At 40.0% G+C, this 24,404-nt stretch overlaps 1 protein-coding gene across 1 annotated transcript in view; it reads left to right on the top strand.

Annotated features, from left to right (window-relative positions):
- The window catches only part of DOCK3 (dedicator of cytokinesis 3), a 4,843,230-nt gene that overhangs the window by 2,524,651 nt on the left and 2,294,175 nt on the right, over positions 1-24,404 (top strand). The window contains exon 6 of the mRNA XM_044077993.1: positions 841-989. Coding sequence (XP_043933928.1) covers positions 841-989 — 149 coding nt within the window. The remainder of the gene's footprint in view (positions 1-840; positions 990-24,404) is intronic.

Genomic DNA, 24,404 nt, shown 5'->3' with positions numbered 1-24,404 from the left:
GAGCTTTGTGAAGATCTGTTGCAGCTTCTGGAAGTCATAAAACAATAAAACTCTTCCTAAAAGAGCTAATAAACCATTCTCTGGCCCAGACATTTCATCTCTAGCTGCAATGAGAACTGTAAAATAGAATCTTTAAGGCCTAAATTAAGTAATTTAATTTTATACTATTTTTTAAAGTTAGCTGGAGCTGAGCTTAAGCTCTTCTCTTCCAGTATCCTCTGTTATCAAATTAATTTAAGTCGTTATAATACAGTCTGACATACAAGTGTATTTCTTTTTCTGTCCAGCAGGACACACTGTTGGTACATCTTTAACACATGCAACTTTAGAAATATATTTTCAGCACAAGCACCTGTACAAATCAGTTTGATATAAAAATGACATATTCTTTACAGAACTCCAGATAGATATACTGGTATATGATATACATCTACTGCCCTACTTCTCCTGGTATAGCTGGCAATACCTCACATTGTCACATTGTGGGTCTCTGCTAAGTGTGCCTGTTCATTTGAATGCACTGTTTCATTTTGCTGCATGTTGCTGCAGCCTGCAGAATATTGTCAACAGTGTAGTGAAGCAAACAGCTGCTAACCTCTTGCAAGATGTGCAAATGTGATTGATACTCTCTCAAGCAGAATCTATGTTTGCACAGATTCTGTCAAGCAGAATATGTGCAAACACAATTTCACTTTTACATAACTTTGTCTGTAAAGAAAATAAAGCAACATATTCTACAAATGATACTAAAAGGTCTGTTTTACTGTGTGCCTTCAGATGTATACATAAAAATGTAATCTCTTGTTTTTTCTTAACTCGATTCTCTCTTTTTTACCATAGAAACACAAAGTAGACCTCTTTTATAAGATTCGCTATGTGATGAATGAGCTTATTGATTTGCGAAGGCAACTACTCTCAAGTCGATTAACACAAGACCAGATTAGAGAAGTCAGGAGGCATATCACAGTGCGGCTTGACTGGGGAAATGAGTAAGTTCTTAAACTTGTTTATATTAATTTCCTTTATCAGTACAGTGCTATAATTAAGAGAGCAGCTGCTGTGTTGTTTTATTAAAATGTCTGTCTCCTATGCCTGTGTTACTGCAGTGGATTTACAGTTACCTTCTGGCAAAACCTTCATTTTACCATGTATCCTAATAATTCTAAGACTACTAAAATCAGTAGTGCGCTCATAAATTTGGGAACTTTCTTCACTGTGATTTCAGCAAATCGGTGATAATTTTTTATGGGGTCATAGACAGGTGGATCCAGATGTACATAAGATAGCCATCCATGACTGCTTATTCTGCTGCAGAAGGTGGGAAAGGGCTGGAAGGAGTAATGCTACTTAATTATTACATTGCATTTGGTAGATGGCAGACGGTGACAGTAAATCTATGCCTTAAATGTATTTAACATTCTGCCTCCTTTTCATCCCTAGCCCCTCATCACAAACTTAATCTACACCTCTCTCTTTGAATCATGAATGCATCCATGGATTTCCAGTCCACCACCACTCTGGCAGTCCAGTCCATGAAAAATTACTTCTGCAGATCTAATTGTCTCAACAATCTACTGATGATACTTACTCCTCCTCCCTCTGTTCTTGCTGCCCTGATAGATTCCTTCATATTCCTCTGCCACAAACATGTAGGACTACATTTTGTCTTCTCATTTCTTCTGGTCTCCAGTGATAAGCACTCCAGCTCTTCTCATCTCAAATCATTTCCTTTCCCATGCATCCCATGCATTGTTCTTTGCTGCCCTCCTCTGGAACCTTCTGTCAGTTCCCTTACGTGGCATCCAGAACTGCACACAGCGCTTCAATTGCATTATGAGCAGAGCTCAGTAAAGTATAAGCAATACTACTTTGCTTCTGCAGTATTTCCTCCTGAGACTTTATCCCAGCATTTGTATGCAGCAGCCACTATTTAATTATTATTTATTTATTTATTTTACATTTGTTGACCGAGATAGTGCGTCTGGGTGTGAGCCCATTTTCAGTGGAAGCCCGGGGAGAAAAGCTCCAAAAAACAAGAATAACATTGACAAGTACAGTGTTGGTTTTACAAAGAATTTAATAGAAATATTTAGAGACAACAAAGAAAGTACAATATACAATAGGCACTTTAGTGAAAAGGAGAAAATTATTACAATATATTAAAGTTGTGTATATCTATTTTTTTTTTGTTTTTGTTTTTTGAGGGCAGGGGTCCATCTTTAGCTGATCATTTGAGTATACTTTAATATGTGTACATATGTATACTCTTAGAAAAGAAAAGGAATTATCAAATTATACTCTTATTGTAGGTAGCTGATAGGTGTTGTTAACAAGGGGAGTGGGGTCTACATGGAGAGTATAAAATTTAAAGGATGAAATTTGATATGGGTTTATGTGATATTAGCCTGACTTGGTGCAGGAGCAGAGCCAGTTGTTAGTGAGGTGGTCTTTGTGCAGAGTTTCGAATTGGTGTAGGCTGGCAGCATTTAGGATATGTTGGGGGATTGAGTTCCAAAGTTTAAAAATGTGGTGGGAGTAGAGGGTGCCCCCAGCTTTGTTGTTGCTTTTGGATACTTGGAGGAGTGTTTTGTGTGAAGGTCGGAGTTGCAAAGTGTTGACATATGGTTGGAGTAATTGTTGTAGGGCTGGGGTTCTGTTTGTCTGATATACTAGTTGGTGAGTAAAGACAAGCTGGGTATAGGTTAGTTGTTGTGGGAGTTCTAGCCAATTTATTTGTTGTAGGGCAGAGCAGTGGTGGGACCTATATGGGGAGCTAGTGGTGAACTTGGCTATTTTATTGTAGGCTGATTCAAGTTTGGTAAGGTCAGTTTTGTTAAGGTTTGTAAATATGGGAGAAGCGTAGAGAACAGTAGGTAAGAGATGAATTCTGGAGATGCTTAGTCTAGGCTGGCTAGTTAGGAAAGGATTCATTCGGTAAAGAGAGCCTAGTTTGATGTGTGTTTTTTAATGGTTTGAGAGAAGTGTAGGTCGAATTTTAGTTTGTTATCACTTGTGACACTTAGTAATTTGATATGTCAGCTGGTGTTTATGATTGTGTTGCTGGAGGAGTAGATTTGAAAAGTGGATGAGGAATTGTGTGTTTTGGTGGGGAGAAAGAGCATGAGTTTAGTCTTGTTTGGGTTCAGTATGAGGTTAGTGTTAGTTAGCCAGGATTCTACTTCTAGGAAGGATTGTTGTGTTATAGCCTGTAGTTGTGTTAGAGAGGTGGTGGAGCATATCAGGGTAGAGTTATCTGCATATTGGATGACAGAGGCGAGAGACGCAGATTAATGGAGTTGATTTGTGAAGATGACAAAAAGTAGGTGGCCTAAAATGGAGCCTTGTGGAACTCCTATGTTAACAGGGAGCAAATATGATAGCTCCTGTTGCCATCTAACAGCCTGCTGGCATTTGGTTAGATAGCTGTGGAACCAAGCTAGGGAGGAATGACTGAGATGTAATGCGGCCATTTCTGACAGCAGTTTTTGGTGTGAAACTGTGTTGAATGCCTTTGAGAGATCTAGAAAGATGGATGAGACATATTTATTCTGATTTCTGTGTTAATTTATTGTGTTAGTAAAACTGAGGAGGGCAGTTGTGGTGCTGTGGTGGGGGCAAAAACCATGCTGTGTGTTTTATAGGAAGTTATTGGAGAGAAGGTCATCTACCATTTCACTCTGCTACTTGTGGTCTAGTCTTCATGTAAATAAGAACCTTAGAGACTTTTTTTGCCCTGTTATTATCACTTCTACTCCCACAGCAGGTAGTTCACATGATGATTGTAGTGGTTCAAATGCTTTCCATTTGCCTACACTAAATCTCAACTGTGACCACTTTGCCTTACTGACCATGTTTTCCAAATGTTTCTGTAGACTCCCCCATTCTCCACTTCCCCACCTTTGTCATCATCATCATCATCATCGACTCCCTTTTTCCCATTTTCTATATGGTAGTTGGGGTGTCATGTCATCTGTTGCCATCTGTCTCTATTCAATGCCACTCTCATGCCTTCATTGATACTCTTGCTTGACTGTCACAGCCCTTCTCTCACACAATTCATCTACCTCTTGGCTGGATGCCCTTGTTTACTCTTGCCTTCATCCTGTCTGCCCCAGATTTTCTTCACTAGATTTTCTTCTGCTTTTCTGCACATGTGCCCAAACCACCATAAGCTGTTCTCTTTGACCTTTTCTGCATTTGGAGCTACTTTGGATTCTGCTCTAATGTCCTCATTTCTTCATCTGTCCCACAGTGTGCATCCTACCACCCATCTCAAGGACTTCATCTCAATCACCTCTAACTTCCTCAAGGGTTCTATCTTTACTGCCCAGGTTTCCATGCCATACAGTAGTGCTGGTAGCACCACAGTTTTGTATATCTTACTTTTCAGCTTCTTTGACATTGTTCTGTCATACACTATCCCTGACATTCTGTGCCAGTTGGCTGAAACCCCTCTGATTCTGACTTTGACCTCCTCATTCAGACTTCCCTTCTCCTCACCCACCACTCCCAGATACTAGAAGCTGTTAACTTGTTCCACTATTTTCCCTTCTATGTCAATTTTCAGCTTCTTCTGAACTCCACTATTTTCTGCCATTCCAACTGTCTTATGTGTACTTAGTTTTGTCCCATGTGCCTTCAGTTTTGCATTCAATTGCCACATCCTTTGGTAAAGTTCTTGCTCACAGTCTTTAATTCCACATTGTCTACATACACAAACTTTGTTTATCTGTATCCTCTGACCTGTTTGCTAATGTAGTCATCAGCAAAAGGGAATGATCTGGTTCTTTGTTTCCAAAGATATGACTTACATAAATACTTTACTGGAAAAGCCCACCCAGACTCTGCCACAACTAGCTGTGAGGGAATGGATAGTTTGCTTTTGCTTTCTTGTATTTTGCATTAATTTATTGCCTTCTTCTATTTTGTATACTGTGATATGTTTTCTTTACACAGTGTTTTACTTGTATCCTGCTTTTAATAGCAAATTAAAACTATGAAAGAGATCATAGCGGTATTTCTAGTGAGTCACGCAAAAATTGTTTTTCTACCCTCCCACCCTGGTGCTGTTGTGTTCTTAAACACAACTGTCTTTCTGATTGACTGCCCCTTATCTTAATTTGACCACATGTCTCCTTCCCTGTCCCCTTTCATTGGCTGTCATGAGTAAGCACAAAATTATCATTTTATGAAATCACTCCCCTTCAAATTTAAAATTGATTGATTATCCCACTATGTTCCTTAGAAACAGAATATAAAGTGCCCACCCTGTTTTAATCTATATTACAGTTTTAAAATGAGTGGCTTAAGTTACCTCCTATTTCATATCTAACTGCTTAGTGCACACTGCAGTTTCTAGGATATTAACCCATTTTCATCTTGCCTTTAAAATCTGCAACATCTATTGCAACACCACCAGTAATCGGAGAGTCCACATTCTGCCTGTCAGTAGTCATATTGGCATTAGTGCTTCTGTTTTTTCCTGGTGACAGAAGGAGCACAGGGACATTATTTCCTGGAGACTATTGATCACTGGAAAGTCTAATAACTGCTTCGTAGATGACAGCTTCGAAATTGTGCTTATATTCTGCTCCTGGTGCAAGAAGGAGCAGAGCGCATTGATTCCTGACTATTTCTGCTTGGGCAATGAATGTCTGTGCTTGTCATTCTTGGCTAGTCTGGTTGATATTCAAGACATTTACCAGGAAAAGGCTACAACAAGCTTACAGATTCTTGCATCATCTTGAACAAGACTGTGGATCCCCAAACAGGCTGTGTTTCTCTTTTCACCTTGGGATTGGTGCTAATGTTTTGTTTCTGGTAAGAGAAGCAGCAAAGGAGCATTGTATCGCAGCAGAGTGAAGCTGTAGTGAGAGCAGCACTAGTAGTAGCCAGACAGTAGCCATTCACGTGACTCCCCTTCTTTCATGATTCTTGACAAGCCAATTATTTGATTACAGTAAGTACTGCTTGATGTGTTTCTAACTTCAGAATATTTACCTGAATACTTTATCCTTAAAATTTCATGGTCTACTTATTAGCTTCCCCTCAAGTGTTTGACAGTGCCCTGTATAGATACAGACACCTTGAGTGACATTTTTCCTGCAAAGCCACAATTAAGATGTCACCAATACCTAGTTGCACACACGACAACTAGTTTGCATTGACAAGCACTGTCCCCAGAGTTGCAAACCGGATATTCCTGATATTGTTTTATATTCTCACTCCAACTGTCTAATCAAAAAAAGGGTCCGTTGCCATGCATATGAACTTTATGACTGACTCTGTTACCAGCTTGGTGGATATGGGTATCCTGGGGCAATGTAGAAATTGTCTCGTTTACTGACATCCAGTTAATTCTCAAACAAACTGATAAGGTATGTGTGAGAGACATATTTACACAATGTCACTGGTGAAAAACCTCTCACAAAAAAGTACTCCTAATGTCAATAAGGTTGTCAGTAGTACAGACACTGTACCCATCACACACAATTCAAAGCCGACATATAGACCCACATATGCTGAGGCACTTAAATGTAACCTTCCTAAACCCCAAACAACTCCTAGATGAAGTGCACATAACAAAAACTCTTAGCAGGCTCAAATGCAATCTTTCAAAACAACACCCACATCAGCACATACAGCCACATCTCATGGAGTCTCTATGTCTAAACCCATAAAACAATCCACCACACAATCCAACATTCTGGTCATTGAAGATCCCATCGTGAGACACACTGATGTCTCTCTCACCAGACTGAGTGAGGAGAAAGTCATGGTCAGGTGCTTATCAGGGGCAGGATCCTCCACATTATGCATGCCATTGGACCACAAGTGCAAGTATGGCTCAATCATTGTCCATGTTTGTGTAAATATCCTGAAATGTACCTCCCTAGACTATATGAAGAGACACATCTCGGAGCTCTCGGAATATGTGTGCCAGGCTGGTATGAGCATAACATTGAGCAACATTTTACCTTCTCCAAGGAAGATGCCACGATATGAACAAAAGATGACTGACTTTAATAATTGGCTTATCTTCTGGTGTCATTCTAAGGGGGTGCAGTATTTGTCATCAGGGAAGGAGATGGTCAACAGACTACGCTGCTTTCCAGGGATGATTTGCACTTCTAACATCTAGGCTTTCAAATATTAGCTGAAACATCATTTTCCCCCATAGTGCCTTTTTTAGGCAATGCCAAACTGAAAATACTTCTGACACAGCAAATCAAAATTAAAAAAAATATAAATGTATTACTTCACAATGTTATAAGCCTAAACAAAAAAACTCCACTCCGTAGAAGCTGTCATCACCCTAGAGAATGCTGACATCTGTGCAGTCACTAAGACATGATTTAAAGCTGTGGAGAGTAGACCAACAGTACAAGGTTATAATGCCTTCCACACATTTAGACCAACTACTACACAGACAGGGACTAAACGTGCATAGGTTCATAGGTTCATAGGTTCATACTAGGCTATCTGCCCTGGGGCAATTATAAGCCTAGCCCGATTCTGTATGGCTTACGCCACCCCTTGATTTGAGTATACTGTGCCCTTTTTAAGGTTTAGTTTACTGTGCCTCTGTCTAATAGTGACACGGGAGTAATCCCTGGGACAAACCTACGATCCCCCATCCACTTATCGAGATTCTTCTTGAAGAGATTCAGTGAGGTGCTCTGCCTCACATGAACTGGAATTCTATTCCAGAGAGAAGGGAGCCTCTGGGTTATGAACCTGTCCCTCCAGCAAGTTCTATTTATTTCTGTGATGAGGTTCAAGTCCCTCGAGCTTGTGGCTCTAAGGGATTTAGATTTACTGAGGTGGAGCATGTCCATTAATTCTGGATTTGACATAGCTTTGTATGTCAGGCATAGATCGCCTCAAAGTAGGCGGTATGCAACTGAGTAGAGCTGGAGTTTTTTAACCGAGCAGCATATGGCATCTGTTTGAGACCCTTGATCCTCTTGGTGAGATACTTTTGGGGTCTTTCTAATTGCTGCAGGTGTCGGGTAAGGTACATCCCAAAAGGGGCATTGTATTCTATGATGGGCCTGATGAGGGATGAATAAAGGGGCACAATTACCTCTCTTAATCTAGATGTGAAACCCTTCGTGATGAGGTGGGCTATGTAGAAGGTCTTTCTAACCACTTTGGCAATGTGGTTTTCAAAGGAGAGATTGCTATCAACTTGGGTCCCCAGGTCCCTAATAACTTTCTCTGTACTTAATGGGTTTCTGCCTATGTGGTAATTTGTGGGCACATTGTTTTTGCCAAAGGGTATGACTATACATTTTTTGGCATTTAGCTTTAAACCATGGCACTGGCACCAGTTATCTGTCTCTGTGAGACCTTTTTGAAGGATGTTTGTGTCAGCTGGAGAGTTGATTATGGCACCCAGTTTGCAGTCGTCTGCGAACTTGGTGAGCCGTTGTCCTCCCACGTTTGTCTGTACCTCGGAAAAGTATATACCGAACAAGAGTGGTCCCAGGACAGAACCCTGTGGGATGCCACTTGTGACTGGTTTCGAGTCTGACATAGCTCCAGCAACTCTCACTCTGTGGGTTCTGTCTTTGAGCCAGTTTGCGACCCATCTTGTGACATAGGGGTTTATATTTAAGCTGGATAGCTTATCTATGATGCCAGAGTGGGGTATTGTGTCAAATGCCTTTGCAAGGTCCAGATAGGCTGTGTGGACTACCTTCCCTTCATCTATGGCTTTGGTGACTGTTTCAAAGAAGTCAACCAGGTTCAAAAGGCAGGATCTGCCCTTGACAAAGCTGAACTGGGTAGGATCTAGTGTCTGTAGGTCCCCAATGTCTTTGTTTATGAGCTCCATGATGATTCTCTCCATAGCCTTGCAGACTAAGCTAGTCAAGCTTATGGGGCAATAGTTTTCAGGGTCCGTAGAGGCTCCACCTTTGTGGAGTGGGACCACTGTTGCTGTACGCCATTCTGTGGGCACATATCCTGTAGTGAGGCTGAGATTGTATAGCTGTTTTATTTGAGGGATCAGTTCCTCTTGTAGTTCATGTAGGACGCAACCTGGGACGCCATCTGGTCCCACGGAAGCAGTGTTTTTTGCTTTGGAGAGGGCAGCCTTCACCTGAGCATCTGAGATGTTTGGGAGGCAGCCCTCTGCCAGGATAGATACTTGCTCTTTTGGGGGAGGGTGGAGAAGTTTGCACTGAACCTGTCTGCCAGGATATTGGCGATGTCTGTGGGTTCAGTGTATTTTTTGTCATTTAGAATCAACTCAGAACACATCTGGGAGTTGCATCCCAGGTTTCTAACATAACTGAAAAAAGCCTTATGATTGTCTTTGGTGTCCTGTGCAATTTTTCTCTCGAAGCTGGCCTTGGAGGATTTTATGAGGTATCGTAATTTTTTGCTAGTACTGATCAGAGATGCCTTCCCTATTAGGGATTTTGCTCTGTCATGTAGTAGCTTCCTCCTTCTGTTGTACAGTTTATTTATGGCAGGGGTCCACCAGACTGGACGCCTGCCTTTGGATGATTGAGTCTTGGTATTGTTTGGGATAGCATGATCCATGCATTCCTGGAGACGTCCGTAGAATGCATTTATATAGGATTCTGCAGTTTGGGCTGTAGTTTCCACTGGCCCTGGGGCCTTGAAGGATTCCACTTCGGTTTTGAGAAGTGAGAAGTTCACTTTTGAGAAGTTTTTCACTGTGGTTTTCTGGGCTGGGGTGGGGTCGGGATGTGGAGATCCAGTGAAATTAATTTATGGTCTGATCTTACCAATGAGGGATATACTTCTGGTGTGGAGCATAGAGTCCCCATGTTGGTAATGATCAGGTCTAGTATGTTGTCCCCTCTTGTGGGAGTGGTGACTAGTTGTTCCATAGCATTTGAGTTTATAATTTCCAGGAATCTTTGGGCTAAGGTGCTGGGGCTTGAGTAGTGCTCCCAGTCAATGTTTGGGTAGTTGAAGTCACCCAATATAATGGTGTTCGGAGAGATCCTCATGTTCTCCAATGTTTTCAGGAAGGCTGAATGGGATTCCTGACTTTGAGAGGGTGGTCTGTAGGATGCTATAAACTGAAAAGCAGTCTTTCCCACTGTTAGTTGCACATGGATGGTCTCCGATACTTCGTGCAATGCCACTAACCTGGAGGTGTGGATATCCTTGATAAATATGGAAACTCCCCCTCCTTTTGTGGTTCGGTCCGGGTTTTGGGGCCGAAAAGCATGATACGAGGTATAGCCTGGTAGTGCTGGGGTGCTCTCTGGAGCCTTGAACCAGGTTTCTGTCACTGCACAGATATCGATGTTCTCCATACTGAGGAGAGCTTCGAGTGCGTGCATCTTGAGGTTAAGACTTCTGGCGTTTAGCAGCATTACCCTTAGTGTCTTGATTTACATCAGAAATAAATATATCTCATGGCTGATCAAACAGGAAAATGCACTTGAGCTGGTCCATATTTAAATCACCATAAACAAAATCCAGTACCAATTTCTTGTAAGCTATAGGTCATCCTCTGTGACCCAGGAAACCCATACCATGTATTTAAACTTAATGGAAACCCTCATCATCCAACCAAATACCATATTCATGGGTGACTTTAATTACCCACATATTAACTGGGAATTCTATAGGACACCAAGCATATAGGCACAGAGATTCCTGGATTTTGTAAACACAAATTCCCTGGACCAGATTGCCAATACACCAACCACACTGGATCTGGTCCTCATTAATATGGAAGAGTGCTGCACACCCATTAGTGTAATGTCTTCCGTGGTAAGGTCAGACCACAATCTGGTCTCCTTTGAAGTAAAAATAAAACCTGGACCCCCGGTTAAACTTGGAATATTCAGGAACTATTCTTCAGCTAACTTCCTGCTACTAAGTGATAACCAAGCAAAATTTCAGGGTCCCATAAACCCTGAGAACACTGCTGCCTATGCAAAATATTTCACAGAAATCTTATGCAAGCATGTTAATAGTTGCACAGAGGCAGCTGTATCCTCCAGGAAGAAGTACAAAACTATCTAAAAAAGCCACCCTGGTGGAATCATAAAATCAACAGGCTGTATAACAGAAGGAAGAAAATCATGGCAAAATTTAAGAGATGCAGCACCCATTAGGATAAAAGCACTGTCATCAAACCAAACAGACAACTCAGAGGACAAATAAAGTCTACCAAGGCCAAATTTGAGGTAAATTTGGCCTCCCAGGCCAAGGACAACCACAAGACATTCTTTAGATATGTTCACAACCTCAAAGGCAATACACAATTGTGTGCAGGGTTCATTGTAAATTGAGCCACTTGTACTGAGCCAGAAGATATAGTAAACCTACTGACTTATAAATTCAACTTCAACTTTACTCCTCTCTCCCCCTCAACCTTCCCTCAAGAAATACCATCAAATATAACTGAGGTAACAGGTCTTTAATGCTCTCTCTAAGGCCAGGAACACTGCATCAATGGCCCCAAACAATAACCCAGGATGCCTTTTAAAGAACATAAAACATGACCTGTCAGGCCCTCTGGAATTGCCATTTAACTGTAACCTTGAAACAGGTGCCATGTCTTATGAACAGAGAACAGCAATAATCATCCCTCTGCACGAAGGTGGGCCATCTACAGACCCTGGAAACTACAGACCCATAAGTCTCCCTAGTCTTATATGCAAAGCCACGGAAAGAATTATCATGGAAATGATCAATAATGATATAGTAAACCTCCAAACACTGGACACAACCCAGTGTGCTTTCATCAAGGGCAGGTCATGCCTACCCAATATGATAGACTTCTTTGAGAAAGTCACCAAAGCAATGGATGAAGGCAAAATGGTTCACACTGTTTGCCTTGACCTGGACAAAGCATTTGACACAATACCCCACACGGGAATTGTTGACAAACTCAAAAGGTTAGGTACAAACTTGTATGGCACCCGGTGGATAGCAAACTGGCTCACAGATAGGACCCAGTAAGTTAGAATTGTTGAGTCCACTTCTCCAAAGAGGCCAGTCACAAGTGTAGTCACTCCTTTTTGACATTTACTTCTCTGAAGTCAAGGCTAATGTCAGTGGTCTCTGGCTGACTAAATTTGCAGATTACTACAAATTAGGAGGTGTCATTGAATCCCACACTGACACAAATGTTCTCCAGGAAGGGGCAATGCAGACAAATAGCTGGTGTCAGCGCCATGGACTAAAACTAAATGCCAAGAAATGCATACTAGCATTGTTCAGGAAGTCAGTCCACCCCTGGTAACTATCATACTGTCAACACACCCCTTAGAGTTGACCCAGTAGTCATTGATTTAGAGACACACAGAGACAGTAATCTAGCCTTTGACCATCACATTTCTACAGCAGTGAGGAAATCATTCTATGCTGCACAACTTATAAGCAAAGGCATCTAGATCCAAGAAAGTCATTGCTCCACTGTATTCAGCATTCATCAGACGTATCATTGTACAATGTCCCCTTTGGTATGTACTTAACCAGGCATATCCAAAAAATGGAATTTCCACAGAGGTTCCTCACTAAAAGAATACAGGGTGTAAGTAAAATGTACTATGCAGACAGCCTCAAGACCCTATCCCTGTATTCTGTCTTCTACAGGCTGTTGAGGGGGAATCTATACCTGGCATACAGAGCACCTTACTCTGATGAACCACCTGCATATCCACCAAACAAACAGCACCAAAATTACTTGTTCTAAAGACTTAAACCTTACCAGTGACATAAATAAGACCTACTGGTGAGACAGGTATGCACCCCAGTGACTACCCCATCTCTGGAACAGGCTACCAGCCATGTGAAGCAGACTTCCTCCCTAACCCAATTCAAGTGTGACTTGGATATTTGGATAATGAACAGGAAATTCATCCCTAGCTTGACACCCGTGTCTCTAATGGTCCCAGGTAGCCTGTAAACGGTTCATCTCCCAGGCCCCTGCTTGCAAAAGTTTCCTCTCCCAACTCCCTGCTTGCATTGATCAAGGATAGTAAAACTTGTCAGAGATTTGAAATGCATGGCTAGGCTTAAAAAGTCTGTTGTTTTTACTAGACTAATAAACACATATGAACCTGTGAACCTATGAACCTATGAACAGTGAAGAGTACTAGACCCAGGACTATCTCTGCAGTATTATGCTGACATAATATTTAATCCTTTACATAATTCCTTTTTTATGCAGACTTCCATGCTCTATGCCTCATCTATGCAGCATCCCAGTTCCTCAGTCTTGATTATCCTCTTAACCTGTCCAGTTTTCCCAGAAACCTTATGTCTAGTACTGATTCAGAGGTCTTGCTGAAGTCCAAGTAGACCAAATCTAGCAGTATTCCACTGTGAAGCTGTTTGACAGTCTAGCCGTTTAATTGAATCAGGCTGGTCTGACTGCTTTTTCTAGCATGAACCTATCTTGGCTGTTATCCCAGAGACTTTTTGTCCTGGGTAAAAGAAGCCAGCCTTCGATCTAGATTCTCTCCATGATGTTTGCTGTCATTGTTAGACTGAGAGGCCTGTATTTTATCAGATTTGCCTTGCTCCCCCTTTTACAAGGGTACCACAAGTGTTGCCGTTCATTCCTCAGGAAGTATGCAGTGACCAATAATCTGATGAAGCCCTTCATCAGTTAGCCACCAGCATGCAAGCTGGATTCTTCTGGATCCTGGGATACAGCCTTTCTGGTCTGTGTGCCTTATCCAACCTTCAGGAAGCCAGTTACCTGTTAGCCTCCCCCTTCTCCATTCTTGTGCCTGCCCATTGCTCTCTCCTTACCTTTCTTCATAAAGAATGAAGTATTCATTTTTTTCTTAGTCTGTATTTTCCTATCCTTTTTGCTCAACTTGGCTAGGCTTCTTCCTCTCTTGATCTCTTCTACCTGATCTCCTCTACCAACTACATTTTTGCTTGTGTCTTTATTTATTTGTTTGTTTGTTTGTTTGTTTGTCTGTTTATTTATTTGGGAGGTGAGAGTTAACCAGAGAACCAGGAAGAAACCCACACAGACTCTGTGAAAACATACATACTGCAGACTGCACACACACAGTAATCAGAAGTCTGGAGTAAAGCACAGTCTCAGAAGGTGTAAGGCAAGGATCTTATTATTGAACCCCACTATTGCTACCTTTTGCATCATTTGTTAACCTTTTTCTCACCTTCTTTTACTGTACCTCCTTCAACCACCACACCCCGCATACATCTTGCATGCCCTGTCATTTGTTGTAATTACTAGCCTCACCATATTCTGTATCCACAGTGGCATCCCCCCACCTTTTTTTTTCTTCTGTACTAATCTCAACATCTTGTCCAGTTCTCATAATACATTTTGTAACTTACTTACTTCCTCTGTTTGCTAGAATCCCCAGAGCCATCTTTGTACCTATCCCCTGCATCTTTGTACCTATCCCCTGCCTCAGAATAATCCACTTCCCTAAAATCCCCCAATCTTATCTTTATCTAACTCTTCTAACCCACTACTACCTCTCATGTACAGTGGCATGATCACTGCTGGCTAGTGGTGTCTCACCTGGCCATCCACGACATCCTCCACTTTGTTGGGAACATGACCTACTGCTGTGGAATTACTACATATATAAGTTAGTGTAGTGGGTACAGGAAAGCAAGATTTTTTTTTTTTTGCAGAAGTTGTTTTTTCCTGTAACTGCTTCATTAGAACTGCATCCAGAATGCACTGTCCTTTTTGTTAAAAGTCCTGCAACAGCTGATAGAGTACTTATTGCACAGTACCCTACCCTAGTCATATACCCCATCTTCCCTGGAGCTGAGAATCTCCCAGGCTTTCCTGGTAAATGTATATCCATTGTGAGTGCAACACCGTTCCTGTTCTTTCTTTCTTTTATCTCTTCCTTGATATGTCTAGAGACGGATGCACTGCGGTGACTCAAGAGCATTCGCTTTCTTCTGCTTCATTTATCAGGACATTTACCCTAGAGTGTGACCCTGTCCACTTTCATGTCTCTTCCATAGAGCAGGGATCCCCCTTCTGTTTTTCCTGGCATCTGCTATGTACCTTCATGTAGGGCACTATTCTATTTCTGTTCCTCTCTTTTCTATCATTTCTAAAGCACCTGTGTTACATCCCTCTTGTTGGTGAACCAGTTTCTGTGCTACCAGCAATGTCCACCATCCTCTTTGGCATCTTTCTCCATCTTTCTTTGTACTACATACCCAGCAATGTTTTGTGTCACCCTTGTTTGTTCTTCTGCTATGTTCTGGGTCATTTTTACTTTTTGCTACTGCTTCTGTGATGCATTCTTTCACCTGCCATCATGGTGTAAAGGTACAACATTTGAGATGTACCATTCCAATGGCCTTCAAGCATTTCCTATCCTTCTTAGCTATGGTAGAACCTATCCCATGTATATACCTTGTCTGTCTCTATCACACCTTCTCCCCCCATCTTCCTGTCACCGTTATGCTCCTCTCCCTAGGCAACAACTGTAGCTATTCATTGTATTTTCTGAATATTTCTTCCTCACTTTGCTGACTGCTGGCACATGTAACATGCTGAGAATGCTATCGCCATCCCACTGCCATTCCACCTCTCTGCCAACTCTTTGTCATGGTTTTATCACTTTGTCTGTATCCTCTGGCATGTTAATGATGCCTGTGTTCACAATAGCATGTAACCATCTAATGCTCTTGGGCTCTACCCAGAATACCTTCTCCTGTGTTACTTAAGTACTGAGATAAGTTTCACTGAAATCTGGTCATCCCAACAAAAGCCTCTTTTCTATCTTCAAATTTGTTTTCAGCTCCTTCATGTCCACATCTAATCCCTTAATCCCCCTCCCATTTGCAGCTTTCTTCATCCAGCTCCTCCCTAGGACTTCACACTGTGTGCTAAATGTACCAACTAATGTGTATATGTGCGGTTGTTTGATAATACAAAAAAAAATGTGACTGTGCAAGTCAAAATAGATACATGTAACATATTCACAGGTCTTTAGTATTATTTAGGAAGTACGTAGTAGTCTTAGAATAGTATTTAGTAAATTTAATTTGAATATTGACAGTGAAGTTGCTGAAGAAATACTTAGATGTTCACTATAAATTATTATAGGACTGGGTGATCTAATTGGTTCAGCCATGGGACCATTTGGCATGAAGATGATATAAGAGAGCATTTCTACAAGGGAACATACGTATAGTTTGATAGTCAAATGGCTGTTGTTCCATTGCTGTGACACTACTTCTAAAAACAGAATCTCAGAACTGATTGATTGAAGGTAGGTTTTGATTAAGAATTAAGTGACTTGAGAGAAGGATGTGGATTGGATTGTACCATTTCATTAGAGACAAGAGTGCAGGAAATGTAGCTGTAATGTGATGTGAGGTAGTGAGCCATTTTTAGGTGTGAGATGCTTAACTTATTTAACTCAAGCCATCGCAAAGGTATAAGAGAAACTCAATTATGTATTCTAATATGGCATTCTCAGACAAATTAAGCAAGTTAGTAAAATGATTGTTGAAGTTAGTTAATTTTATTATTATTCATGGTTGGTAAGGTGGGACAAGCTATGAGTGAATGTGCTTGGCCAACGAAAAACTAGTGTAGTCAGCCATGAGCTGCCTACTCTGTACAAGAGTCGTTTTTTCATTAGCATTTAGCACACTGGCTTTAAATTGCAGGTCTCATTTTAGGTCATAAGCTTTGCTAACTCCGAGTAACTTTTCAAAACTGACCACATCAAGAGGGATCAGGTCAGCTGTTATTTTAAATGTATGATAATCTATTGGGTCTTTGAAGAAATTGCATAACTTGTATTTTAGCAGTGTTAATAAATAGGAGACAGTCAGCCAACTTTGTCGCATGTGATTAAAACTGGTTTGGAGATTATTAGTAACTTTGAATATTTCTATTCCAGAGCATAACTTTGTAGAATCATCTGCATGCTGATTTGATTGTTTGTGTTGTAAGAATGAAATATTTTACTGGCTAATATGGAAAGGAGTAAATGTTCTTGGAAAGATTCCTGGGACACCCCAGATCAAAACGGCAATGAAGCAGGGGATTCTTTTGTCCATCATATTATGCCCTCCCTCTCATCCTAGTAGCTAGTAGACCAAAATCATGTAATTTGGAATGGTTTACTAATCATTAGCCATTGCAGGAGAATGACATGACTTAGTGTCCAATGCATTAGAAGAGTCATGAAGCAGGACACCCATAGATTCATCTGTGTTAAGTTCGGATCTATATTAGATAATCGAATGCTTAAAAGTTTGAATCACTAAAGATCGAACTTTAGTGATCAAACTGTTAAAAGTTCGAATATCTAGAAAAAGAACATTTAAAAAAAAAAGAAAAAGTAAAGGGTTTAAGCAGGGGAGGGGGCAAGCCCCCTGCACCCCCCCACACTCCCTGCTACTTAAATATACCAACTCCGAGATCGCACTTCAGTGTGCTACAGTGCGGAAATGGAAAATTTCCCATTTCCTACACTGTAGCGTGATCTCGGAGTTGGTATATTTAAGTAGCGGGAGGGTGTGGGGGGTGCAGGGGTGCTTGCCCCCTTGCTTATACCCTTTGGTTTTTCTTTTTCTTATTTTTTTTTTTTTTTTAATTTTTATGTATATTCAAACTTTTGAAAGTTCGATCACTAAAGTTCGATCTTTAGTTATTCCAACTTTTAAGCATTCAAGTATTTAATATAGACCCGTTAGGTTCGATGAGCAGAAACTCTTTAAAAGACAAAAGTGCTGTTTCATTACTGTGTCATGAAAGAAACATTCTTGAGAGTCAGAAAGTATTTTGTTTGTGGGTAAATAAATGTTGGAGAAGGTGAGAAGGAGTGCTATTTTCTAGAGTCTTTAGAGCAGTTGCATTGGATGGAAACTGATTTAAGAGATTTTAGCTCACCTTTGTTGAGTAGAACATATGTTACAGCTTTCCAAATTTTAGGAACATTAGATTCCAGAACAGAGTGATTGATTGAAACAGAAACAGGAAATGATATGGTATAATTGAGCCTAATATATACAGATTGTAGGTTATTGTCTGTGAAGAAGGTTTTATTTGCTTTTCATATACTTTCCCTAGCTTGTGAAATTTGAGCTAATTCTTTCCTCTGATACAGTGGTTGCACAGAGACCATTAGTTTGAGGGTGATATTAGACCGTAGTTCTATCACCTAGGCAGCCATGGAAGGAATTTGGCCGCCTTTATACTGGCATGTATCTAATAACTTGTAGCTGTTGACAACATCATCATAACCAAAGAAAAAAATGGATTTACATCCTCATTGACTCTAATGGAAAAAAATTCCCATAGACTTTAATGAAAAACAAGTCCTGTAGATTGGTTGTGGAATATACTTCTAAAGGGAGCCCTCCCTTTGTCTCCTTATCTCTTTTCATATTCTACCCCTCTGTGTCAGTGTTCCTGTCACCTTTCTTTTTTTCATCCAACATTTTATTTATTTATTTGTTTAATGACTGGGAAAGTCTAACTAGGACAGAACCTATTTTCAGAAGAGTCTCAGGGTGAAATGTTCCAGAAGCATGTCCTTGTAATGTGGGAGGAAATTGTAATACCTGGAGGAAACCCATGTATATGCAGGGATGACATACAGACTCCAGACAGAAGGCACCCAGACGAGAATCAAACCAGAGAACATCTGGCTGTGACGCGACTACATTAACCGCTGCACCACTACTACTGTTTATTTTTTTTGTCCTCCTACAGCTTATGTCTTTCTGCCTGATTTGCCCCTTCATTTGTTTCCTTCTTCTTTACATACTGTCTTCTTTCTCACTTTGGGCCCCTTTCTGTTTACACATTTTATCTCTTTCTCCACTTTAATCCTGGTTCCTATGTGAGTACTGATGCCAGTCATCATAAGATCACCAACATCTGGCAAATCACATACCACCCTCTTTATCATTGCTTCTTTACCTACACCATTGCACCTCATCCAGCACTGTTGGTCTAACTGTTTGGTCCATCCCTTGTTTTTTTTCCATCTAGCCACTACTGTTTTCACCTCATGGTTCAGCCTTTCCTTGTGTATTCCTCCCTTTTGTTCTCCTTTCCACTTTTTGTGGCACTTCTTCTGTCCTTCTTCTGATTTCCACTAATTTTTTGCCATTTGTCCATGATGATTGCCCCTGCCACCACCCGACCTAATCCCCTTATACCCCTGTATATATATATATCCACATTAAGCTCTCCCCTTTCACCCAATTACCTTCTAGGTGGCTACCTACTAAACCCACTCAACTAAACTGAAAATCTGCAATATGTAGATCTATATTTATCTTTGTAAAATTGCTACTTGTATATTTGCTATGTGCTTGCTTTCCACTTTGTATTTTATTTTATTTTCTTTTATTTTATGACCTTTTGAATTTCAAGATTCTATATTGTCTTTAAATGTAAACTACTTTTTTACTATAAATTATATGTAACTGGAGCTTTTTTCCTCGGATCTCCACTGAAAATGGGACACAACCCAGCTGACTGTAGCTAACCTGTCACTACCACAACAGCCAAACCATGCATACTTCCTCCACTTTCCAAGGCTTAAGATGTGTTTACATATTTCGCCTGTTAACAAGACACAAACATGTCACTCTTTTCTCCAGCTAGGTAAATGAATCTCTTTCATCTTCTAGTTTTCTCAGACCCTGTGTATCAGTTCTCAGGCAAACCTTTCTGTTCCAAAGCTACCACAACTCTTATATTTTGCAGGTGTCGGATAGGTGTTTAAATCCCCAATGGCAACAATTATTTACTCTCTCTCTTGTATTTGTGCAGATGTAGCATTTATTCAAAAGTTTAATCTGTGAAATGAATATATGTATGTTATCTTTTTAAATATGCATGGTGCTCTATTAAAATGAAGATCAAAGATGTATCTAATCTGATACAGATACAAACAAACTTTCTGGAATAGTTTGTCAAATTCCACTTGTGCATATGGCATTTGTCCATTGTATACTGTATTTTAATGATAGTTACATGTAATTTATGTCTCTGATATATTTGTGATGTCTTTGGTTTAATTATTTTATTAAATTTAATAAGTAAATAAAAGAGTGAGAGTAGTCGCCACGATCAATATAAATCACAGTTCACAAATTCCAATCGATAAATCACCATAAAAGGTCCAAAGCATTTATTGCAAAAGAAGAATGAGCGCTTTCGCGTAGTGCTAGCTACGCTTCATCAGATACAATTACAAAAAAGTGCCTCACATTTAAATACAAGACATTTTGGCGGGCTCATCAATCCATTAACCTAATTGTACATTAATTATTAGCTGCAACTTCAATACTTTACAATCTATTACAAGCAATTCCAAATCTAAACAGTGCATCATATCTTACAACTCCAAACTAAGACAACAGCTTTCCGACTTACATAAATAGAAGAATACTCATTTTTCGGTATAAGCAAAAACAAAATTAAAAGTTCCATATTGATTACGAACTCAAAGCGAATCATACACCTTAATGCTTAAAAGCATGAACACAATAGTCACGTATCTCATAAAAAATACAAATACAAATGTTGAGACAAACCCTATTTGGCGTGGACCAGCAGCGTTCTCCATACCCAATCCTTCAGACATGATATTATACAAGTGAAGACGTAAACCTAGAGCTATCCAAAACGTCATCACTAGGTGTCGCTAACTCACTGACCCTATCCTCAAGCATCTGAGTGCGCGTCTAACTATACCAGGTTCCTTAACACTAATACTTAACTGATAACCACTACAACATAACTAACCAACTCTCAACATCTGAAAGCTGTAACGTAAAACCATGATTGTATGCGTGATGTAAAGTATCAACAATATACCCAATCACTGGCATATTGATATGCCTTCATGATGGAATTGGCCAAAAGTAGCAATACACAAAATTACACAAAATTACATAAAATTAAAAACGTGCAGAAAAACAACATGAATATCCATTCTGCACATGTCGGGGTATATATCTCTAAATTATCCAAAATATGGTAAATCAGTTGATAACAAATCCTAAGTATACAATACATGTCTGTCTATCTAAATATGTACTGAAACCAAAACAAATAGATATTCTATAGATATATTAAAACAATATATACTCATGCAAATCCTTGAATAAAAATATATACATGGGAAACACAAGGAAAAAAATATATATATGTAAAAAATGTATCTAAAAAATATACACATCTCTGTGGCCAAAGACAACAGTGTCACCTATTAAGCAAGCCAATTCCTTGTGCATGGTAAAACCAATAAGAATGCACTACTATTATAAAAATACTATATCCTAATCTCAAAAACTTAAGTGGAGCTGTAAATAAACAAATTGACAAAATAACAAAGGACTCATTCTTTAAACATGGTGTGCATCTAGATGGCAATCCTTCTGATCAAATCTTGTGTGCAAAACCATTTGCTTCTCTTACTATTTTCTCTCAACCAGAACCGGTTTGATGGAGACAAAATTATTCAACCCTGGTGGTAAATGTGCTGCTAGCTTCAAGATCCAACATAGTTCAGCCTTAGCAAGGGCATTTTCATTATCACCTCCTCTCTTGTTCACTGACAATATTTGTAATACTCTAAAAGTAAAGGAGTGTGTATGGTATGCTTTCACATGTCTGGCTAACGCATTCGTTTCATCCTGCTTACGGATGTCATATAGATGGTCATAAATGCGGTCCCTTAGCCTCCTCTTAGTCAAACCTACATAGAAGGCCGTGCAAAGGGAGCATGTGGCTAAATATATCACATTCTTTGTGTTGCAATTAGCATAGTGATTTGGTTGAAACATATAATTCATGTATGGATGTTGGTACATCTGTACCTTGGTAAGGTTATTGCATCTAGGACATTGGTGACAAGGATACGTACCTTTTTTTACAATCTCTCCTAGAATCAAGTTGTTAGAATGTCTCACATTGGTAACATGTTGGTCATTACACAATAGTGTTTTGAGGTTATCACTATTCTTGTAACAAAACCTGGGTTTAACCCCTACAATCTCCCTAACCTGTTGATTAATAGTAAGGACATTCCAGTTCTTCCTTACTATCTGTCTAATGCTCTCTATATCACTGGTGTATTTAGTGATATAGTTCACCTTATGGTCATAGGTAAAGGGTTCAAAGAACCCCTTATAAGTATGCTGGCCTGATCCTGTTGGAGCATCCGGACATGTTGTTTCAATATCACCAATAACTTCCTGCCTTATTTTCCTAACCATTGCTAAGTCATATCCTCTGTCACTGAAGAGAAGCTCCATGTTATCTGCTTCCCTTACCAAATCATGTTGATCTGGACACAACCTCGATATTCTAGTAAATTGGCTTTTGACTATGCCCTGAAAGGTGTACCTAGGGTGCATACTGTCAAAAGCCAAGATTGCATTCTTCCACACGGATTTCCTGTAAAGGGTGGACATAATTTTACCTTCATTGGTCAATCTAAGCGTGACATCTAAAAAATGAATCTGTTTAGATGACTACTCTTTCGTGAACTTCAGGAAATCCGTAGTGGTCTCCAGATATCTCAAGAAATTATCGAAACTTTCACAAGTACCTTCCCATACGATAAGTATGTCGTCTACAAACCGTTTATAATATTTTATAAACCTGGACGACTCATGTGGAAATAAAAACATTTTTTCCCACCAGTAGACAACTAAGTTGGCGTAGGTATTTGCACAGAGGGTCCCCATGGCCACCCCCCATGTCTGCAAAAAATACCTATCACCAAATAAAAAGACATTGTTGTTCAAGACGATGTCTAACAACTGGCAGACTAGTATAATCCTGTCATTAGAAAAAGTTGTTTCCTTGTGTAATAACTCCCTAACATATTGTATCCCAATTTCATTAGGGATAGAGGTAAACAACTTTTCCACATCCATGGTAATAAGGAGATGTTGTGTATTTCCCACAGCAAGATGTACATTATTTAAGCTCTCTAATAATTGGTAAGTATCTTTCAGAACAGTAGAACAACTATTAACAACAGGTCGTAGGATGTTTTCCAGGAAGGTTGATATATGGGAAGTTATCCAACCTTCTCCTGACACTATCGGTCTCATTGGTATGGGCCAGACCTCTTTATGAATCTTAGGGAGCCCCTTTAGAACAGGTATAATGGGGTGAGGTTTCAAAAAATATTCATACAGTTCTATGCTAATCTGCCTACACAACAGAAGGTCATAAATAGTGTCTTTCACTGTTTGTACTATGGCTGACACTTGTTTAATGGATATATTCCTATAGGTCTTATCATCTGATAACAAATCTACCATACATTTCACATATTTATTTGTATCTAAAACCACAATCCCCCCCCCTTTATCTGCAGGTTTCACTATCACCATACTATCATTTCTGAGCTTAGTTAAAGCATGGTTTTCATAGCTATTAAGGTTATAAAATCTTCCTTTCTTATGTTGGACATCTGAAAATAGCACATAAAAGTCCTTTTCACATAAGTCCAGAAAACATTCTACCATAGGATGCATGGGTGGCATAAAGTTGCTTTTGTTCCTAAATGGTACAGGCGGCTCAGTTCCACTAGTATTCTCCCCATTGTTAAGGAAAAACAACTTAAGACATGTACGCCTGCAAAAAAGTCTCAAATCAACCAGTGCCTCTACCAGAGATGACATGGCTGCTGGAATGAAAGTGAGCCCTCTATCCAGGAGGCTAAGTGTGTGACTGTCCAGGCAAGCACTGGAATGATTGAAAACCAAAGAAGTCAGTACCTTGTCTTTCTGTTTGGTATATTTTTCTCCTCCGAAAACTTGCGCTTTCTTGGCCCCCTGCTGTTGGAACGACCCCTTTCTTGTTGAATGTATTTTCTTTGATAGGGTAAAAAAGGAGGGGGAGGAACTTCCGAGGTGGCATTATTCTTGGGTATAGCTCCTAAATTACGATACCCATGCAACGCCTCCTGATTTGGAGGGGGTGTATCCGTGTTGAGCAATTCAATGGGATCCAGACTGCTGACCCTCTTGTAGGATATATCAGTCTGTGTATTAGACTGAGCATTGACTACTGTCGATGTCGAACTAGTTAGAGCATTACTATGATCCTTCATGACATTTGAAGCGGCTGGATGGCGCAAAGATGTTTGAGCTACTGAACGATTATCCTGGGTTCTCGGCCAAACAAACACATGGCCATTCTGAAAATCTGTAAAGTCCCTCCTTAATTTACGTTGCTTTGTTTTGCCCAATCTATCGCTAAAGGATTTGACCTGTGTAAAGACTGAACAAAGTTTTTCTTTACAATAGTCAGAAGTAAAGCGTTCTGTTAACTTCTGATAGAGCATATCAGTCCTGCTCCGAAGGTCAGTCTCCAGCGGTAGAAAGTACTTCAGTAACAGCTTCATGTAGTCAAAGCCTAGATTAATGTTCAGGTCTTGCCACTG

This window comes from Protopterus annectens, chromosome 7.part0 (assembly GCF_019279795.1).
Source record: "Protopterus annectens isolate FY-2018-M chromosome 7.part0, PAN1.0, whole genome shotgun sequence".
Lineage (NCBI taxonomy): Eukaryota > Metazoa > Chordata > Ceratodontiformes > Protopteridae > Protopterus > Protopterus annectens.
This window is presented reverse-complemented; position numbering and strand designations above follow the sequence as displayed.